The 22,448-nt window shown below is 47.3% G+C and overlaps 2 protein-coding genes across 2 annotated transcripts in view; one reads left to right on the top strand and one right to left on the bottom strand.

Moving 5' to 3' along the window:
- Positions 1-22,448, top strand: part of sde2 (SDE2 telomere maintenance homolog (S. pombe)) — a 92,230-nt gene that overhangs the window by 50,540 nt on the left and 19,242 nt on the right. The window contains exons 4-6 of the mRNA XM_038798995.1: positions 2,064-2,233; positions 4,243-4,354; positions 8,796-9,144. Coding sequence (XP_038654923.1) covers positions 2,064-2,233; positions 4,243-4,354; positions 8,796-9,144 — 631 coding nt within the window. The remainder of the gene's footprint in view (positions 1-2,063; positions 2,234-4,242; positions 4,355-8,795; positions 9,145-22,448) is intronic.
- Positions 11,127-20,949, bottom strand: LOC119967007 (left-right determination factor 2-like). Its single transcript, XM_038798996.1, has 4 exons — positions 19,848-20,949; positions 17,977-18,220; positions 14,358-14,594; positions 11,127-12,146 (listed from the first exon to the last, which is right to left on the bottom strand). The coding sequence occupies exons 1-4, from the start codon at positions 20,140-20,142 to the stop codon at positions 11,825-11,827; spliced, it is 1,098 nt and encodes a 365-aa protein (XP_038654924.1). The 5' UTR covers positions 20,143-20,949; the 3' UTR covers positions 11,127-11,824.

The raw sequence follows: 22,448 nt of genomic DNA on the forward strand, positions 1-22,448 counted from the left end.
GAAGGAGAGGAGCAGCAGGTGGGAGAATGCAGAGGTCCGAATTTACCAGGACTGGAGTGCGGAGATGGCGAAAAAAGGGCCGGTTGTAACCGGTGAAAAGCAGTGCTGCACCAGAGGGGGATGGGGGGGGGTTACTTGTTCGCTATGGGGGGTGGGTGTGTGGTTTCATGGTTTCATGCTCATTATTTTTGTTAATTTATTGCTTTTGTATTGGGGGGGGGGTTACTGTTTTTCTTTGTTTTGTTGGTTAAAATTTGTTGAAAATTTGAATTAAAATTATTTTTTTTTAAAAAAAGGTTAGGTGGATCGGCCACGCTAAATTGCCCCTTAATTGGGGGTAAAAGAAATAATTGGGTACTCTAAATGTTAAAAAAAGAATGGTGCGTTATTGCACATGCACACTTTTTAAAAATATATTTTTATTAGGGTATTTGCAAGTTTTTATAATAATAACATGACATAAACATGGTACAATAAATGTTTCCACTCCCATCTCAATCTTCACACACCCTAACCATACAACAGTCTGCGCCCCCCCCCCCCCCCCTCCCCCCCCCCCCCCCCCCCCTCTGGAATACTGCATCTGTTGACATTTTAATTTTCCCCGAGAAAGTTGACGAACGGCTGCCATCTCCGGGTGAACCCTAACAGTGACCCTCTTTTTTAAAAAAATTTAGAGTACCCAATTATGTTTTCCAATTAAGGGGCAATTTAGCATGGCCAATCCACCTACCCTGCACATCTTTTGGGTTGTGGGGGTGAAACCCACGCAGACACGGGGAGAATGTGCAAACTCCACACGGACAGTGACCCAGGACCGGGATTCGAACCCGGGTCCTCAGCGGCGTAGGCAGCAATGCTAACCAATGTGCCACCGTGCTGCCCACAGTGACTCTTAAGGCAAACTTTATTTTCTCGAGACTGAGAAACCCAGCCATGTCACTAACCCAGGTCTCTACACTCGGGGGCTTCGAGTCCCTCCACATTAACAAGATCCGTCTCTGGGCTGCCAGGGAGGCAAAGGCCAAAACGTCGGCCTCTTTTGCCCCCTGGACTCCCGGCTCTTCCGACACTCCAAAGATCGCCATCTCCGGACTCGGAATCACCTGTGATTTGCGCACCGTGGACATTGCCTCAGCAAAACCCTGCCAAAACCCTCTCAGCTTCGGGCATGCCCAAAACATGTGGACATGAATTGCTGGACTTCCCGTGCACCTCACACACCTATCCTCTACCCCAAAACACTTGGTCATCTGGGCCACCATCATGTGTGCCCGGTAGGGTACAATTAGCCTGAATTGTATCAGGCTAAGCCTGGCACATGATGAGGGTGTGCACATGCACACATCTTAACAGGACTGCTTCTTAATGTGTTACCTATTTGAAATCTGTGGGTTGGTTCTGGACTGCTGCACAGTCACATACCTCAGCAGGAACAGAGTGTTTCTTGTGGCTGCAATGCTCCTGTCTAATGAGGGAATCAGCTAGAATTCATGCTGCTGCTACCAGCCCGTGGCTAACAAGCGAGGATAGAGTTGGGGTGAAGAATTTGCTGACTGATGCAGTCAGTGTTAGCAGTGGCTCAGTTGGTAGCCTTCCTGCCTCTTGAGTCAGAAAGGTGACAGTTCAACTTCCACTCCAGAGCCTTGAGCCCAGAATATAGTCCAGTCCAGTGCAGTATTGAGGGGGAGCTGCACTGTCAGAGATGCTGTGTTACAGATGAGAATTTCATTTAAGGCCTGGACTGCGCCCTCGTGCTGTTTGTGGGGGCTTACTGTGCAAAATGGCTGCTCTGTTTCCTCTATCACAACAATGATTCCAGTTCAAAAAGTACATCATCGGATGGAAAGTATTTGATCATGTTCTCAGTTCAGGAAAGGTGCTGTAGAAAGTCTAGACTTTGAGTTCGGATGCTCAAACATGGAGGTTTATTGATGTGTCAGAGAGCTGCACTACTCGTGTACAGTCAGGAATCAACAGCACACGAGAGGAGAAAGGGAAGCCTAACTTGCCTCTGTCATTGTGATGTTGGAGAAACCTGCAACAATTGTTTCTTTGTACAGCATGGCTGAATGGATAAAGAAGCAGGCCGATCGAGAAGCAGAGAAAGAGCAGAGGCGATTGGAGCGATTACAACGCAAGCTCGCTGAGCCCAAGCATTATTTCTCTGACCCACAGTACGAGCGGCAGCTGGATGAGATGTCTGAACGCCTTGAGGATTCGGTGCTTAAAGGTACAGCTATATTCAGAAACTATGCTCTACTGGTGCCCAACATCGCTCCTGTGTTATCAAAAGAACTGTCATTTGGAGTGATTGGCTCATGGGACAGGTCCTTTTCCAAGTCTAATTCTTTTTTTTTTTAAATCTTTTTATTGGCTTTTCTCATATTTATAAACATTTATGTATATACATTGCATTTTTCTTGCCCGCGCTAATTTATTTTATTTTACAGAGAGGTTTGTTTTGTCCTTCCCCATGTGTTACTCTGGCTGCTCCAATACCCCGAAGATTGCCACTATTGGGCATGGCTTCACCCTCACCCCCACAACCTTGGACATTGCCTTGGAGAAGACTGCCCAGAACCCACCAAGCTTGGGGCAAGACCAAAACGTGTGGGTGTGGTTGGCCGGGCCCCTCTGGCACTGCTCACATTTGTCCTCCACCTCCGGGAAGAACCTGCTCATTCGGGTTCTGGTCAGGTGCGCTTTGTGCACCACTTTGAGCTGCATTAGGCTTAACCTTACGCAGGAGGAGGTGGAGTTCACCCTGCTCAGTGCTTCGCTCCATTTTTGTCTGGTCCTGTCCAGTGGTGTTCGAGCTCTACCCAGTAGCTGTCTGTATATTTTCCCACATAGTCCCCCTTCTCGCTGATTGTGCCTCTAGTGTTATGGGCCAGGGTTTAGAGAACCCCAAAGTGTAACATGGCGTTCACCTGACCCACCACTTTTAATAGATTGTGGTATGGGGAGCACACGGCCCACTCTACAGGTGTGGTACTGCAGAAATGGAAAAGTATTTTTTAAAGTAAAACAATGTTTATCCTATGAACTCAAGTTAACCTTTTCAAAACATACAGTGAACATCTTAGCAACCATCAATTCAAATACAACCCCAAAGAATACAACACTAAGTAATCCTTAATAACTTCCCAAACAACATCCAGAAGACAAAAGAAACACCTTTTAACAGAAGCACATCAGGCTTACATTCACTACTGAGAACATTGATAATTCTGAATTCACCAAATGATCAAGAGATAGTCTTTTCATGACAGAGAGAACAGCAGTACACCGGCTTGGTCTGGCTTCAGCTCCGACACTGAAACAAAACCAAAAAGACACAGACACACCCAAGCTTTTCTCAAAGTGAAACTAAAAAGCAGAGCCCGAGCTCGGCTCCACCCACACTCTGACATCACTGCAGTAACATGAGCAGCCAAACATTTCTTAAAGTGACATACTCATAACACTAGTTTTCCTCGTCCAATTCTGAACATTAGCCTTGCTTTGAGAAAGTAGCCGACATGGTGCAGTGCTCAACAGTGGAGGCAAAGCAATTCCTCACAAGTGATCAGAATCAGCCGCTTTTGGAGTGCTCAAAGTGACTGGCCATGACAGGTTGATGTCTGGGATCGCTGAGATGTGGGGATGGATAATCGAGCCTCTCTCCTGACTGGGTGCTGCTATGAAATCTGAGGAGGACACTGAGTTGAAATGGAGTAAAGGAAGCTAAACTATTGAGTGGAGCGGCATTGGTTTCTTTACTTTCAATGGCAATGCTTTGGAAACGTGTCACAACGAGGGCAGCCGTCCGCTGTTTATTTGAGAGTGCTTAAGATTGAAGTGATCCGAGGGCAGCACGGTTAGCACTGCTGCCTCACAGTGCCGTGGACCCGGATTCGACCTGGGCCTCGCGTCACTGTCCGTGTGGAATTTGCACATTATCCCCTCGTCTGTATGGGTCTCACCCCCACAACCCAAAGGATGTGCAGAGTAGGTGGATTGGCCACAATAAATTGCCCCTTCATTGGGGGATTAAAAAAAAGAATTGGGTACTGTAAATGTATAAAAGAAAAGAATAGAATGTGTACTCATGGGCTGGGAGTGATTGCAGATCTACCCCATACTGGACCATTTACACAATTGTACCACAAATTTTAAGAAGTGACATCCTTCCAAGAATCTTTCTCAATGTGCATATCGTTGTCTGTGAACATTTTATAACCCCGTATTTCTGTCCAGGCTTGCAAGCATCTTCGAGTGCTGTGGTGTCAGCAGAAGGTAGCGCCGTTCGAAAACGTGCACACCCTGCCACAAATACAGAAGCAAAGGAGGGAAAGAAAAAATGTCTTTGGTAAATGCACGCAAACTTTCTTTTACCCTTTATCTGCTGCACCTCCCTGCTGATTGCTGCTGTAACTATGCATTTTCCCTCTGCTATCCACGTGCTGGACGGCTGCCCAAAGTGTTTGCGGCCTTTGGGTTTCGGGCCATGTGGGGACGATGAGTAGCATTAGGTTGAGCCAGATTCTGCCCTTGTTTTGTGTTAACCCGCGCCAAAACGTTTGGAACATAGACCAAGAATTGGGGCGGCACAGTGGCACAATAGTTAGCCCTGCTGCCTCACAGCGCCAGGGACCCAGGTTCAATTCTGGCCTTGCGTCACTGCGCATTCTCCCCGTGTCTGCGTGGGTTTCCCCCCACAGTCCAGGGATGTGCAGGTTAGGTCATGGGGTTACAGGGGTAGGGTTGGGTGGGTGGGTGAGTGGACATGAGCTCTGTCGAAGGCTCGGTGCAGACCCGATGGACCGAATGGCCTCCTGCAATGTAGGGATTATATGGTAATTGAACAGCAATCTTCCTGCATGGCACACAGCCAATGAGTGCATTGCTGTGATATTTTTATTTTAGGGGAGAGTACAGAATGAGGTCATTTGGCCCATAATGCCCGCACTAGCACCTTGGAACAATCAATTTAGCCCCATTCCAGTGTCTTGCCCATAATCCTACAAATTAGTCCTCAACAAGTGCAAGTCCAGTTGCTTTTTAAAAGTTAGGAAGGAATCGGATTCCATCATGATTTGCAGGTAGAGTGTTCTAGATTTTAACACTTGTGTGGATAAATTTATCCTCATCTAGAACATAGAACAGTACAGCACAGAACAGGCCCTTCGGCCCTCAATGTTGTGCCGAGCCATGATCACCCTACTCAAACCCATGTATCCACCCTAAAGCCGAAACCCAACAACCCCCCCTTAACCTTACTTTTTGTAGGACACTACGGGCAATTTAGCATGGCCAATCCACCTAACCCGCACATCTTTGGACTGTGGGAGGAAACCGGAGCACCCGGAGGAAACCCACGCACACAGGGGGAGGACGTGCAGACTCCACACAGACAGTGACCCAGCCGGGAATCGAACCTGGGACCCTGGAGCTGTGAAGCATTTATGCTAACCACCATGCTACCCTGCTGCCCACCACTATCTCCAGTTCACTTATTTTAAATCTATCACCTTTGCGAACGAAAACATTTGTCATAGGATCGCGATCAAAATTGATTTTGAAAACCTCTTACTGCTCTCCTCATCTCAAAGATCCTGCTTGTTTTATTGCAGTGTTAATGTAAACCTACTTGTGACACTAATAAAGATTATTATTAAAACAAGCAGGATCCTTACTCTAGCACTTCCCTGTCAAGATCTTTTAACATGGCTTTCACCCCCTCCTTCCCCTGCCAGAAATATTAAACAGTTGCCCTAAATTTAATCCCATCTTTCTGCTGTATTCATAATATCATCCATTTTTTGCTCCATTAATACTAGTCATTCATTAGTATTGACTGTTCTCATTGACAGCATTTTTTGATTAACTGTTCTGTTGACAAGGTGTTAATGGTCGTTTTTCACGTATTGCTGCACGACATCAGTAATAAAGCCACAATCAGCACATTTTGATGAATAGTGTAGAAATAACAGCGCAGGATCAGGGCATTCAGTCTAACCAGCCCATGCTGGCTTTTATATTCCCTATGAACCTCCTTTCAGTTTATTTCATCATGCCCTGTCAGTATACCCTTCATCGAGCCCCGTCAGTATACCCTTCATCGAGCCCCGTCAGTATACCCTTCATCGAACACCGTCAGTATACCCTTCATCGAGCCCCGTCAGTATACCCTTCATCGAGCCCCGTCAGTATACCCTTCATCGAGCCCCGTCAGTATACCCTTCATCGAGCCCCGTCAGTATACCCTTCATCGAGCCCCGTCAGTATACTCTTCATCGAGCCCCGTCAGTATACCCTTCATCGAGCCCCGTCGGTATACCCTTCATCGAGCCCCATCAGTATACCCTTCATCGAGCCCCGTCAGTATACCCTTCATCGAGCCCCGTTAGTATACCATTCATCGAGCCCCGTTAGTATACCCTTCATCGAGCCCCGTCAGTATACCCTTCATCGAGCCCCGTTAGTATACCCTTCATCGAGCCCCGTCAGTGTACCATTCATCGAGCCCTGTCAGTGTCAGTGTACCGTTCATCGAACACCGTCGGTGTACCCTTCATCGAGCCCCGTCAGTATACCCTTCATCGAACACCGTCGGTATACCCTTCATCGAGCCCCGTCGGTATACCCTTCATCGAGCCCCGTCAGTATACCCTTCATCGAGCCCCGTCAGTGTACCATTCATCGAGCCCCGTCGGTATACCCTTCATCGAGCCCCGTCAGTGTACCGTTCATCGAGCCCCGTCAGTATACTCTTCATCGAGCCCCGTCAGTATACCCTTCATCGAGCCCCGTCAGTATACCCTTCATCGAGCCCCGTCAGTATACCCTTCATTGAGCCCCGTCAGTATACCCTTCATCGAGCCCCGTTAGTATACCCTTCATCGAGCCCTGTCAGTGTACCATTCATCGAGCCCTGTCAGTGTCAGTGTACCGTTCATCGAACACCGTCAGTATACCCTTCATCGAGCCCCGTCAGTATACCCTTCATCGAACACCGTCAGTATACCCTTCATCGAGCCCCGTCGGTATACCCTTCATCGAGCCCCGTCAGTATACCCTTCATCGAGCCCCGTTAGTATACCCTTCATCGAGCCCCGTTAGTATACCCTTCATCGAGCCCCGTCAGTATACCCTTCATCGAGCCCCGTTAGTATACCCTTCATCGAGCCCCGTCGGTATACCCTTCATCGAGCCCCATCAGTATACCCTTCATCGAGCCCCGTCAGTATACCCTTCATCGAGCCCCGTCAGTATACCCTTCATCGAGCCCCGTTAGTATACCCTTCATCGAGCCCCGTTAGTATACCCTTCATCGAGCCCCGTTAGTATACCCTTCATCGAGCCCCGTCGGTATACCCTTCATCGAGCCCCGTTAGTATACCCTTCATCGAGCCCCGTCGGTATACCCTTCATCGAGCCCCGTTAGTATACCCTTCATCGAGCCCCGTCAGTGTACCATTCATCGAGCCCTGTCAGTGTCAGTGTACCGTTCATCGAACACCGTCGGTGTACCCTTCATCGAGCCCCGTCAGTATACCCTTCATCGAACACCGTCGGTATACCCTTCATCGAGCCCCGTCGGTATACCCTTCATCGAGCCCCGTCAGTATACCCTTCATCGAGCCCCGTCAGTGTACCATTCATCGAGCCCCGTCGGTATACCCTTCATCGAGCCCCGTCAGTGTACCGTTCATCGAGCCCCGTCAGTATACTCTTCATCGAGCCCCGTCAGTATACCCTTCATCGAGCCCCGTCAGTATACCCTTCATCGAGCCCCGTCAGTATACCCTTCATTGAGCCCCGTCAGTATACCCTTCATCGAGCCCCGTTAGTATACCCTTCATCGAGCCCTGTCAGTGTACCATTCATCGAGCCCTGTCAGTGTCAGTGTACCGTTCATCGAACACCGTCAGTATACCCTTCATCGAGCCCCGTCAGTATACCCTTCATCGAGCCCCGTCGGTGTACCCTTCATCGAGCCCCGTCGGTGTACCCTTCATCGAACACCGTCAGTATACCCTTCATCGAGCCCCGTCGGTATACCCTTCATCGAGCCCCGTCGGTATACCCTTCATCGAGCCCCGTCGGTATACCCTTCATCGAGCCCCGTCGGTATACCCTTCATCGAGCCCCGTCGGTATACCCTTCATCGAGCCCCGTCGGTATACCCTTCATCGAGCCCCGTCGGTATACCCTTCATCGAGCCCCGTCGGTATACCCTTCATCGAGCCCCGTCGGTATACCCTTCATCGAGCCCCGTCGGTATACCCTTCATCGAGCCCCGTCGGTATACCCTTCATCGAGCCCCGTCGGTATACCCTTCATCGAGCCCCGTCGGTATACCCTTCATCGAGCCCCGTCGGTATACCCTTCATCGAGCCCCGTCGGTATACCCTTCATCGAGCCCCGTCGGTATACCCTTCATCGAGCCCCGTCGGTGTACCCTTCATCGAGCCCCGTCGGTGTACCCTTCATCGAGCCCCGTCGGTGTACCCTTCATCGAGCCCCGTCGGTGTACCCTTCATCGAGCCCCGTCGGTGTACCCTTCATCGAGCCCCGTCGGTGTACCCTTCATCGAGCCCCGTCGGTGTATCCTTCATCGAGCCCCGTCGGTGTACCCTTCATCGAGCCCCGTCGGTATACCCTTCATCGAGCCCCGTCGGTATACCCTTCATCGAGCCCCGTCGGTATACCCTTCATCGAGCCCCGTCGGTCTACCCTTCTATTTCCTTTTCCCTCATGGACCCCTGTAGCTTGCCTTTATGTACGTTCAGTTTTGTTTCTTACAGGATGGGGACGGAGGATTTAGAAGAGTCTGGGAGCTCAGATGAGGAGAGCACAGCAGACAGCCATTCCTCTGATGATGCTCCGTTGAAGTCCGAGAGCTCCCTGGAGGGTGCAGATGTGGAGAACGGTAGCATTGACGACGAGAGGGAATCGCTCTCCGGGCCCCGTGTTGATAGCTGTGTGCCGGAGTCAGCTTCATTAAACCAAGTCGAACTGGGACCCAGCAATGAAGCAGAAGCAAAAGTTTCAAGTACACAGGATAGCCACAGGCTTTTAACAGAGAAGGATGTCGGAGAAAGCTCTGCAGACAAGATAGCAGATACAAAAGATGCTCATGCACCAACGGCTAATGTAAGTATTGATAACTTTTACCGTTTCCTAATATTTGTAATGGTGATTATTTCAAGGTAATTATTCCGGGTAATATGATGGTGGATTGAAGAAGCTGTTGTAATATTTTTAAAAGCTCAAGAATCCACATCTTGTATTTGCACAGCAATTTGAAAAATACTTTTATTTATATGGCTGTTTCTGACATTTCACCATCTCTTAAGTGCTTGGCGATTGCTTTGAGATAGAGTGACAGAGCACATGGACCAGCTAGTTTTCATCTTGCACAGCACGGTCCCACAAAAGGCAGATGAGTGGCCAGTTCATTTTCAGTTTTGCGGTTTGAAGGCAGACTGAACTCCCTGCTCCTCCTCGAATAGTGCCCTTTAATCTTTAAATGTCCACATGAGGAACGAGCCATTGGGGCCATGCAGTAAGGCGCGCGCGCGCGCCCCCCCCCCCCCCCCCCCCCCCCAGCTGAAGCCAGGCCCCTGCATCAAAGCAATAGCACCACAGTGTCGGCCTGAATCAATTCCTGGTGTGTGGTTTGAATTTTAGATGATGCAGTGAATATTGATCATTTACACAGATGGTGTATTTATAATGAGACCCTAACAGAAAAAGCTCAGCAGATCAGCTGTGGGGAGAGAGGAGAGGGAAGAGGGTAATGTTTTGGGTTGCTGACCTTCCATCAGACAGGAAAGACGCAGCTATTGTACTGCCGAGTCTGTCTGTCTTAGCAAACTCAGTAAATTTAGCGCGGAGTTGGCATAGGTTGTGTGAAGCTCACAGATGGGGTGCCAGGGAATTAGCTGAATATACAAGCAGTTCTCTGGTAAACAGAAATGGTGGTGACTGGATTAGCTGTCGTGCTGCTCTGCTGGGATGGCTTTGCAGACTCTGCATGTACAAACCTACTGCTGTTTATCATGTGAGTCCAGTTATCTGTTTCCTACACGTGTAGAAAACTGCAACACAGCACAGGGCTGCCATGACTAAATGGCAGACAGGATTTGCCGGATAATTCATTCCTTTCGTTAGTAAAAATGTTGGGGCCACTTGCATGTCTGAAGAATGGGTATAATAGTGTTGTGGTTATGATATCGGGTGAGTAACCCAAAGCTTAATAAAGTTCAAATCTAGCATTGTCAAATAGTTAAATTGAATTCAGTGAATCTGCTGATGTGACCCAGCTCCAGTAAAATAAATGACCCAAAACAAACAATCTGCTGGGTTACAGAGATAGGGAGGAGGCATGGTCTTTGGGTAGGGTGCTCTTTCCAAGGGCCGGTGTAGACTCAATGGGCCGGATAGCTTCCTTCTGCACTGCAAATTGTATGATTGTAAAATGCCAGCATATTCAGTAATGAACTTGAGGGAAAACCATCCACTATCCCTCTGGTCTGGCCTCAATGTGACCATAATCCCACATTATAGTTAGTTGTGTTCAGTCAATCATTTTTCAGACTTTGCCTGTCTTCTGCTGGGTTGTTGTGTGATATCCAGGTGGTTTGAACGATTGTGTCGTTCTGTGCTGTTTGTTTTTAAAATTTAGAATACCCAATTTTTTTTCTCCAATTAAGGGGCAATTTAGCGTGGCCAATCCACCTACCCTGCACCTCCCTTTGGGTTGTGGGGTGAGACTTGCTCAGGGAGAATGTGCCATTCTGCGCTGTTGTGAATTGCCACCATCTGTGTCGCGGCAGCTCTGAAGAAGCTGGACTTGGGCAGTGCCTCTTAACTGGAGGAGTAATAAAATTGCTGATCTTCCCCTCTGTGGGGAGACTTTTATCATCTTTCTTTACCCCTCCGTTATTAAATCTTGCATAGGCGAGTCCATCAGCCATACCTCCTTCCAGTTGGCACGGGTTTCCTTGCACTCTATTAAATAATTTTAGAGTACCCAATTATTTTTTGCCAATCAAGGGGCAATTTAGCGTGGCCAATCCACCTACCCTGCACATCTTTGGGTTGTGGGGGTGAGACCCACACAGACACGGGGCGAATGTGCAAACTCCACACGGACGGTGACCCAGGGCCGGGATCAAACCCGGGTCCTCAGCGCCGTGAGGCAGCAGTGCTAACCACCGCCACCGTGCCGCCCTGCTTTTTAGCACATATTGCAAATTATTATACCGCTGTTTCCCCTTTGATTTTGTAATGTCAACCATTGTGACCGAGGCCAGAGCATGTTTTTGAAGCCTCCCTCCCAACTCCCGTTACCACCCTGTATGTGAAAAAGCTTGAAGAATGAAGGGGCTGGTTTAGCTCACTGGGCTAAATCGCTGGCTTTTAAAGCAGACCAAGCAGGCCAGCAGCACGGTTCGATTCCCGTACCAGCCTCCCCGGACAGGCGCCGGAATGTGGCGACTAGGGGCGTTTCACAGTAACTTCATTGAAGCCTACTCGTGACAATAAGCGATTTTTCATGAGCCCAGGGCAGGGCCAAGAGGGGAAGTTTACTGCTGTAATATAAATCCTGCCTGCCCCTTCGTAACCCTGCAGGAATTAAAAGGCAAACTTGTAACTGAATTTAATGTGATTGACATCACTGTCCTTGGTGAAAAGGAAGAAACAGAAAAGGCAAAAATAGACATTTTCAAGTTAGTATTTACATAAAGTGCTTTGGTTGTGCATCTCTGCATTAGAATTTTAAGCGAAGCGCATTCTCTGAGGAAATATTGATCCACGGAGGTCGCTGTTACATCACTGTGACATTGTCCATGGTGCAGCCACACTTCTCAGTGATCATGTTGGGGAACTCTGCCACCTCGATCTCGGTGTAGTCCCCCTTCTTCACCAGGTACATCACGGGCAGGGAGGCGCTCTCCACCACCGCACAGCTCCTCTCGCCATAGTCGAAGGGCCACTGTGGCTGTTTGCAGCCCCCCACACAGTGAAAGGCCTGGTAGCCGGAGGGCTCGATGATCCAGTACTGCGTCCAGGTCAGCTCCCTGAAGTTGATGAAGTATTCCTGCCTGCAGCAGCTCCCACTTTGCTTTCCACCACAATCCCCAGTACTCCTAGACATTGAAAAAAACAGCAAGAGATTGAGTTGAAAAACTACCTGCCAGGCAAGGCAGCAATAAATCGTATAGAAGGTACTTGTTTTGATAGCTTGATGTTAAATATGAAATAAAGAGTACAATATTTAGTGACTACAATTGAAATTTGCTGTTCTTTGATTTAAGAGGAGGCCCTTTAATACCAAGAAACCCCCAATACACATAAGAAATATACAATAATGGCTGGTTTAAATGACCCAAAAAGCTGTCATTCAATAAGATGCAAGTGACATCCCAAACTGCAGGAGGGAAGATTTGGTAGCTCAGATCTCTTAATTGGATTGTGACTTTGAAATTGCTGCTAGCTAGCTGCCTGCTGCTAAGATTTAATGTATTGTGGAGGACGGTTGAGATTCAGTTTCTCAGTCGGTAGCTGCTGATTGGAGCTGGTCACTAAAGCTTGCAGAGTTGTGTTGCTGTACCGTTTTACTGTAGTTAAACTAAGATGAAGCACATTAATCAATATGAAACCCTGCTGCTCTACAGTGATTAGCTGCTAATCCAGTCCCACTGTGAAAGGTTATTCCATAAAACACAACAGACACACTTTTTAAAAAAAAAACACTTCAGAAGTGAAAGAACCACTTATACGTTTGTATAGGTTTTTTCTACTTCTGCATTTCGGATGAAAGGGTTGACGTACGAGGAGAGATTAAACAGTTTGGGCTTGTACTCACTGGAGTTTAGAAGGATGAGAGGGGATCTAATCCAGGTATAGAAAATACTAAAAGGGATTGTAAAGTAAACAGTGGACCAAATGTTTCCCTCTTTTGGGGCAAACTTGAATAAGGGGGTCACAGATATACAGGTTGAGAGATTTAGAACTGAGATGATGATACTTCTCGCAGAGGATGGTGAAGTTGTGGAACTTGCTGCCCCATAGTGCGGTGGAATCCGAGTCATTAAACGGTTTCAAGAAGGAGATGGATATATTTCTCATTTTTAAAAAACAGGTTGGGGCAGCACAGTGGCCCAGTGGTTAGCACTGCGGCCTCACGGCGCTGAGGTCCCAGGTTCGATCCCGGCTCTGGGTCACTGTCTGTGTGGAATTTGCACATTCTCCCCGTGTTTGCGTGGGTTTCGCCCCCACAACCCAAAAACGTGCAAGCTAGGTAGATTGGCCACTCTTAATTGCCCCTTAATTGGAGAAATGATTGTGTACACTAAATTTTTTTTTTTTAAACAGGTTAAAGGGATCCTGCAGGTAGGTGGATTTCAGACCAGAAAGAGAAAAGCCAGGGCGGCACTGGTTGGCACTGCTGCCTCTTGGCGCCGAGGTCCAGGGTTCGATCCTGGCCCTGGGTCACTGTCCATGTGGGGTTTGCACATTCTCCCCATGTCTGGGTGGGTTTCATCCCCACAGCCCAAAAAAATGTGCAGGTTAGGTAGATTGGCCCCTTAATTGGGGAAAAAAGAATTGGGTACTCTAAATTTATTTAAAAGAAAGAGATCAGCCATGATCTGATTGAACAGCGGAGCAGGCTTGAAGGCTGAAATGCATACTTCTCCTAATTCCTACGTTCCTATGCTCGTTGCAGTCTATCCGTCATTTGGCCCATCGAGTCTGCACCAACCCTCCAGAAGAGCACCCTCCTAGGCTCATTCCCCTGCCATATCCCCGTAACCCCACCTAACCTTGGACACTAAGCGGCACCTAATCCACCTAACCTGCACATCTTTGCACTGTGGGAGGAAACCGGAGCACCCGGAGGAAACCCACGCAGACACACGGAGAAAGTGCAAACTCCACACACAAGCACAAGGCTGGAATTAAACCCGGATCTCTGGCACTGTGAGGCAGCAGTGCTAAGCACTGTGCCACGCTGCCGCCCCACTACAGTAGCTGTTGGAATTTAATTAAATAAAATCTGGAATAGAAAGCAAGTTTCAGTAATGGTGACCAAAAGCAACTACAATGGTTTGACGTCTTAGTTACCATTACTGATTGTAAAAACCCATCTGCTTCACTAACCTGGTCTGGCCTACATGTGACTCCAGATCCCCAGCCATGCAGTTGACTCCTACCTGCCCTCTGACATGGCCTGGCAAGCCACCCGGCTCGCGGGCACTTGGGGATGGACAGCAAATGCAGGCTGGTGGTTCGAGTTGTGTGGGCGACAGGATTGGTTGTTACTCCAGAAAAATGGCTTTAAATGAAGGCATACTCACCCGTAATGCTCGAGGTTGAGAGTGTAGAGGACTAATTCTGGTTTCCCCAGGACTTGGCCAAAGGGGCTCTGTGTGCTGAAGTGCACCAGTTTGGCCAGTTCAGCGGCGTAGCTGCCCATTCGCTCCGCCTCGATCCAGATCTCCAGGTACATGGGCATATCTGCAGTCTTCATCCAGTAGTGCACGGCCTGAGTGACATCAAGGCTTTTCCACCCAGAGTCGAGGATCGGAACCAACCTGCAAATTGCAGCAAAAGCTGTTTAGTCGATTCTTTCCCTCTCGCCTTTCCAGTGTGAAAAAAAACTCAACTGATCAGCAACCAAATCCTGCTCCGAATTACTGAACCAGAGAGAATATCCGATTCATCAAAAAGGATATAAGCAACAATTCAGTATTCCATGTCACACTCTAAAGTTGTGTAGCCGGATTAAGAACATGGGTAAAATAAGGGCGGGAAAGGATTACGTGGCTCACTGAACTTTGTCTGCGTCTCGTTCTGATTTCTGTGGCTTACATTTACCCTTTTGTATCTATGCCAGCACTTTGAAAGCACTATCTAATTAGCCCTACTCCCCAGAACCTGCAGATTTCCTTCCCTCTCAAGTATTTATCCAGTTCTCTTTTGGTTTTTAAAAATAAATTTAGAGTAGCCAATTCATTTTTTCAATTAAGGGGCAATTTAGCGTGGCCAATCCATCTAACCTGCACATCTTTGGGTTGAGGGGGCGAAACCCACGCAAACACGGGGAGAATGTGCAAACTCCACACAGACAGTGACCCAGAGCCAGGATCGAACCTGGGACCTTGGTGCTGTGAGGCAGCAGTGCTAGCCACTGTGCCACCGTGCTGCCCCAGTTCCCTTTTGTGACTTACGAATAAATCTGTTTCCAAGATCCTCTTAACTCACAACACAATCCTCCTCACCTCACCTCTAATTCTTCTGTTTTTAAAAAAAAGTTTATTTTCACAAGTTTATACTTGCAGCCTATTCCCCTTCCACATTTTAAAGTGATTCTCGGGATTTACCTCATGTAAACTATACACTTGTGTATTTTTAAAATACCAGGCCCAGCTTATCATCTTATTTACCTTTGTGTTCTCGCTGTAAATGAAAAGCTGTCTACAGATCTTTCCCTGTAACTCAGGCACAAGCTCTTTCGTCAAAATAAGGTGACATTTTCGGTCTGATTTGTGCTGAGTTAGGTGATCGCTAGGGGCACTTACTGGTCTTGCGTGGCCCCAAGCTAGGAAGGGGCATGTACTTACCCAGAGTTCCAGCTCCTGCTTGCTTTTCCATGACCCTGCCTGTAGACGAGCAAAAACTCTAATGCAAAACTTCTAAATACAAGTTGTGTGCAGGTAGTGGGGAAAACAGATTGAGGAGTGTTCGTGTACTGGATTATGCTCTGTGGATCTTACTGAAGTATGTAAGGAGAAGTGGGACCGAGGACCTTCTCGGGGTATGATTGAACTCTGCTAATCAGACCACTGCTGGTCTGGGGAGGAGAAAATAGAGTTTTACAGTTTGAATGGGGTCTTTTGGCCCAGGTACTTATTTTTTATTTTATTTTAAATTTAGTGTCCAATTCATTTCTTTCCAATTAAGGGGCAATTTAGCGTGGCCAATCCACCTATCCTGCACATCTTTTGGGTTGTTGCGGCGAAACCCGCGCAAACACGGGGAAAACGTGCAAACTTCACATGGTCAGTGACCCAGAGCTGGGATCGAACCTGGGACCTCGGCGCCGTGAGGCATCCGTGCTAACCACTTGCGCCACCGTGCTGCCCTTCCACGGACTTATTGAAAGGGTATCTCTACTAGGTCCCATTCTCATGTCCTGTTTTGAGTATTTCTCCAAAGCCATTTTAAATGTACATGTTCCTACTTTTTAGTTGCTTTCGAAGAGGAAAGTGAATCTAACCTATTCCGGTTGAAGTTAGAAAGCGAGTTGGGACAATGAGGTGCGAGAAGAAAAGGGACAGGAGATGGAGGCTGGTTCGGTCATTGGACAGGAGGTAGCAGAGGGAGTATAACATGGAAAAGTATGAAATCATATCCAGTAGGAAAAGTGGAAACATGCAGAATTTTAATTTGGGTATTCAGAGGGATTTGTGTGTCTTTGTACACGAATCACAAAGTAAATGTGCAGATACAGCAAGCAGTTAGGAAAGCACATTTAATTTAACGTTTTATTGCAAAGGGTTGGAGTGCGAAAGTAATAATCTTTATATGTCACAAGTAGGCTTAGATTAACACTGCAATGAGGTTACTGCGAAAAGCCCCTAGTCACCACATTCCGGCGCCTGTTCGGGTCACAGAGGGAGAATTCAGAATGTCCAAATTACCCCGAACAGCACGTCTCTCGGGACTTGTGGGAGGAAACCGGAGAACCCGGAGGAAACACATGCAGACACGGGGAAAATGTGCAGGCACCGCACAGACAGTGACTCAAGCCGGGAATCGAAGCAGGGTCCCTGGCGCTGTGAAGCCATAGTGCTAACCACTATGCTACCATACTGAGTACTGTGAGCGGTTTTGGCTTACCTGTGGAAGGATAAACTTGCCTTTGAAGGCAAAGTTGTAACAAAGGTTCACTAAGTTGATTCCTGGGAGGAGAATGTTGTCCTATAACAGGAGATTGAGTCGAATGGGCCTATATTTAAAAGAATGAGAGGTGGTCTCATGAAAAAATATAGAATTTCTAAAGGGCTTGTAGGGTAGATGCTGAGAGATTGTTTACCTGGCTAAGGAGTCTAGGATTAGGGGTCACCGCCTCAGACTAAGGGTCATTTTGGACTGAGATAAGAAAGGTATTTCAGGGGCAGCATGGTGGCACAGTGGTTAGTGCTGCTGCCTCACGGCGCCACGGTCCCAGGTTCGATCCCGGCTCTGGGTCATTGTCCGTGTGGAGTTTGCACATTCTCCCCGTGTTTGCGTGGGTTTCACCCCCACAACCCTAAAGATGTGCAGGCTAGGTGGATTGGCCACGCTAAATTTCCCCTTCATTGAAAAAATTAATTGGGTACTTCAAATGTTAAAAAAAGAGTGCAAACTCCACACAGTCTCCCAAAGCGGGAATTGAATCCATGTCTCTGGCGCTGTGAGGCAGCAGTGCTAACCAATGTGCCGCCCTCGGTTCTCTGTTGCAAATACCAATACTAAACCATTGTTTACCATGTGTGCCATTTTCTTTTTTCATTGGTGATCTCAGTGTTATCTTTTTTCAAATTGCACCTGACCTTTGTTCTAATATAATTGTAAAGATTATTTGGCGTGATTTTTGATTCTCTAGCAAGTATTGTATCGTTCAATCCATTATCATCCTTTCCTATTCTTTGTAAACTGTGGGAGACTCAGAGACTCAAAAAAGTGGCTCATCACTTGGGCATCAAGGATGGGCAATAATTGGCAGTGGTGCCCACTATCCGATCATTAATATATTTTTTAAAAAAGGAATTTTCAAAAATTGCCAAGCACAAAATGAGTCATAAGTGATTGATTGAAACCACCTGTGACAGCTTTCATGACAAGTCTTTTTCTTTTAAAAGAACAAAATTGACTTTTGTGGGAAAGGTCTGCCGAAACCAGATTATATTCTCACATTAATCCTGTTCTTACCTGGAGTCTATGAGGGAGGTCCTGTTACTGCCGTCAGCCAAAATCTTGACCCAGTACACACTGACCCTGGCGTTGTTCACTGGCCTGCTGTGTCTCCTGGGAGGGAGCGCTCCCTTGTGGACGCCTTTCTTGAAGAGCTTGAGCTCGGCCATGGTCACCTCACTGTTTTCAGGGATCAGCCCCTTCATATGAAAAACCAGCCTCTGCCTGCTGGGGTCCGAATACAGCACCTCTCCTGTTGTATCTGCAGGAAGGGGGCAGAGCACAGATAAGGTGGTTTGTAATCTCGTTTCCACTCGATTGCCTGAGAATATTAGTCCTCAAAAGATTTCTGAGAATCCACTGTGTGTATTCCAGACAGTGTGAAATCGGCTGTTGCCTTTGTAATACACACAGCTGTGAATCTCACATCAATTTGCAGCTCTAATTGTAAAGCTCTTCCACAACTCTTGCCCCTAGACAAGGCTGTAGAGCTCTTGAATAGGTGGTTTGTTATAAAAACATTGTAATCCTGGCAGTATAGAAAAAGAAACTTAACGTACACACTTATTTTTAAATGCTGAGTAACTTCATTGTTGATGGCTAATTTATGCTGGCAAATTTCAGTCAGAGATCGCATCCTTAACCATTTTGCTGTGGACATCCGTGAGAATACAAGATAAGAGCTAGGAGCAGGAGTCGGCAGTTCAGCCCCTCTAGATCATGGCTGAACTCCCCTCGGCACTTTCTATAATCCTTCAACCCATTACTAATTAAAAATCTGTCTATCTCTTCCTTAAATGTGATCAATGTTCAGGCATCCACTGCACTCTGGCGTAGTGAATTCCACAGGTTCCTGACCCTTTGAGAGAAGTAATTTCTTCTCATCCCTGTTTTCAATCTGCTATCCCCAATCCTAAAACTGTGACCTCCCGTTCTAGAATGCCCCACAAGAGGAAGCATTCGCTCTACGTCTACCTTGACAATACCTTTTATCATATATACCTCAATTAGATCTCCCCTGGGGGCAACACGGTGGTATGGTGGTTAACATTGCTGCCTCACGACGCCAAGGTCCCAGGTTCAATCCTGGGTCTGGGTCACTGTCCGTGTGGAATTTACACGTTCTCCCTGTGCCTGCGTGGGTTTCACCCCCACAACCCAAAGATGTTCAGGGTAGGTGAGTATAGGCTTAAACTACTCAAACTCTCTTCATAAGGCAAACTCCCCCAACTCTGGAATCAACCCAGTGAATCTCCTCTGAACTGCCTTTAATTCAACTACTGAAGCATTCTGAAATCTTTCTCCCCATTTAGATAATAAAAGCTGCCTTTCCATTTTCCGACCAAAATGGATAACCTCACACTTATCAACGTTAAGCTCCATCTGCCAAAATCTGGCTGCCTCACCTAACGTATCTATATCCATTTGTAATGTGGCCAGTTGTGATGCCTTGCACAGTTCAGCAGACCTAGGAACTGATTTTTAAAAATGTCTTCACTCCTTCCTACATTTCTTTCTGCTTCTTAGGGAAGTGATGGGCATTACTGTGGGCTGTGCAGTGAAGGAACCAGGGTGCTGACTTTCCATATCTGCTCAAACTGACTGTCTAACACCCACTATATGTATTGTGAGGTTATGCTGGACTCTTTCCTTGTGTTTATGCAGTGGTGTGCAGTTGACAGTGGGGAGACAGCCACAGCGTAACCCAAGGAATGATCTCCCAGGATACACCCAATATATTCATCCCCCTTCGCTGGCTGCATTTCTATAATATAAGCCATTTCTCAGTGTAAGGCAGTGCCCGTGGGAAAAGTGTGTGTGTCGGTGACGGAAGATGCAGTTAATGTCCTCCGATCCAGAAATAAACCAGTGAATTAAAACCAGTTTACCTGCATTGCCTGGAACTCCTCGTAGGATGCCGGCCAGGCTGGGCAGAGCTCTCCGCTTCCTCTCCTTGTCCTTGTGGAGCTGCACCATGGCGATGTACTTGTTCCTCACGTGAGCCGGGACCACCGTGTTCTCCAGGTCTCCCTTTTCGATCTGCGGCACTTCCCTGAGCCCCAGTTTGTGAAGCATGGCATACTTAATGTTGTCGTGCGCGATTCCACTTACCTGGCTTGCCTGAAGCATGAACAGGACAAAGCCGAGCAGTACAACAGTCGAGCTGCCGTTGGTTCTGGCCATGTTCTTGCAGGGTCTGATATGACTGAGTCTTTCACCACCCCGTCCCTGCCCCCCCTCAACTTAAAGTGCTGGTTGCCTTCTCTTTCAAACTGATTGATGCCCTTGAGTTTTTAAAGGAACCAGACCAAACAAATTGTATAACGAGACCAGACATCAAAGACCATGCAGTCAAAGTCACACCCGTTAAATTTGATTGACACCTTCTAACCCCTGGAAATTGCAAACCAAACTGGAATGGGCTAATTAAAAAACACACAAAATGTTTACAAAGGACTGAGCTAACCCGTGTGAAATTTATAACAAATAGTGACGCAGGAGCGGCCAGCCCTCCAGTACCTTCTTTGCAGTATCACCCCTGTCTGTGCTGTATCTACCCCTTCAAGCATCCGTGATTAATGTGTGATCCTGGTCAGTGAGTGTTCACCAGCTACAAAGAGGGCAGTTGCGTTAGATCTGCCCTATCTGTAACTGATGACATTTGAGTCAGATTTCTCCCATCTGTAACCAGTGTTAACATGCACGCAGTTTTCAGCAAAGTTCCTGGGTTGTGACCAGAAGCCAGAACTTGGACTGTTTAATTTCTCTCCTTAATTAACTAAGGCCAATTGTATTGTCATTGTCTAATTCAGACAAATATGGGAAATTCAGTCGACAGAACAGCTTCGCACTCAGCAGCAGGCACAAAGAACAGAAAGATTTAACGTCAGCGTTCTGAAGAAGTCATACTCATAGAATCTACAGTGCAGAAGGAGGCCATTCGGCCCATCGAGTCGCCACCAGCCCTTGGAAAGGGCACCCCAATTAAGCCCACACCTCCACCTATCCCCATAACCCCACCCAACCTTTTTTGGTCACTAAGGGCAATTTATCATGGCCAATCCACCTAACCTGCACATCTTTGGACTGTGGGAGGAAACCGGAGCACCCGGAGAAAACCCACGTAGACACGGGGAGAACGTGCAGACTCCGCACAGACAATGACCCAGCGGGGAATCGAACCTGGGACCCTGGAGCTGTGAAGCAAGTGTGCTAACCACTGTGCTACCGCGCTGCCCATACTGACTCAAAACATTAACTCTGCTTTTATTTGCCCATACTGTGGTGACCCGTTAGTGACCTTAGCATGAATGTAGCTTACACTACATTCTGCATGCGATTAAATTAAAGGCTTAATTTTGCTGTGTGCACAATTGCATCTTCTGCCTAGGTAGCTGTGATCTGATGGGAACTGGGGAGAGGTAGTTGAAGATGAAAGCTGCTGAATATTTTTATATCAATGCTATGCTGATGTGTAAATATCTTTGCAATCAATAGTGATGAAAATTCACTTTGAGTGCTGCCTTGTCAGTGAGGGGCTGAGAATTGCAGAGAATTATACTGCAGCTACAGTGTTAAAACTGGCCATAGGTTCAACAGATCAGGGCTGGGGTTTATACTTCACACAAGACTCTCGCTACCCTACTTCATATAATCCCATCATCATAACCTTCTATTCCTTTCTCCCTTGTGTGCTTATCCAGATTCCCCTCAAATGCTAGTAACTACTCGTGGTCGAGAATGTGGGGAAGCCAACTGCAGCTTCCATGATATGTCTGACCCAGGAAAGGAGTGGAATATACAGTCACATTCAGCCAATTTATCAGTTGAACGTGGTGCTAATGTTGTCAGACTCTTAATGCTTCATTAAAATAATTAAAAATAGGGCAGTAGATGACTGGCAATGAATTAGGAAGTAGCAAATCAATGTACCATAATTAGAATTGCTGCTTTAGACTGGCTACCCACTGTTTAAATATACATTGTCATAAAGGGAATGGCTTTTGTCAGTCAGGCAGAAATGATCGACAGTGCTGTTAATGAAAGGGTAATAAAGATAAATTCAACACTGCCAGGATCTGAGCTTATCCAACAAAGAGCTGCATAGCACAAGGCCAAGAAGATCCTAGATTGACCTCCAAGCCAGTGTGTGATGGGTTAACTGATCTCATCTGGGACAGCATTCCAAGTACTGTGATTGTCCTCAGAACCACTGGCCTAGCTAAACCAGTGAGGATGGCTCAAGGATGCTGTCTGACTAGGCTTCCAGCCTGGGGGTCACTTGCATTTTGAAACTCCCGGCGTTATTTTCAAATCCCTCCATGCCCTCACACCTCCCTATCTCTGTAACTTCCCCCAGCCCCACAACCCTTTGAGATTTCTGCGTTCCTCGAATTGTGATATTATCTCTGATATTAATAGTCGTCTGCGCTGCTAGCTCTGGAATTCCCTTTCCTTTTAAAACACAACTCGGAACCTCTTTGATCAAG

Source organism: Scyliorhinus canicula, chromosome 6, assembly GCF_902713615.1.
Source record: "Scyliorhinus canicula chromosome 6, sScyCan1.1, whole genome shotgun sequence".
Classification (NCBI taxonomy): Eukaryota; Metazoa; Chordata; class Chondrichthyes; order Carcharhiniformes; family Scyliorhinidae; genus Scyliorhinus; species Scyliorhinus canicula.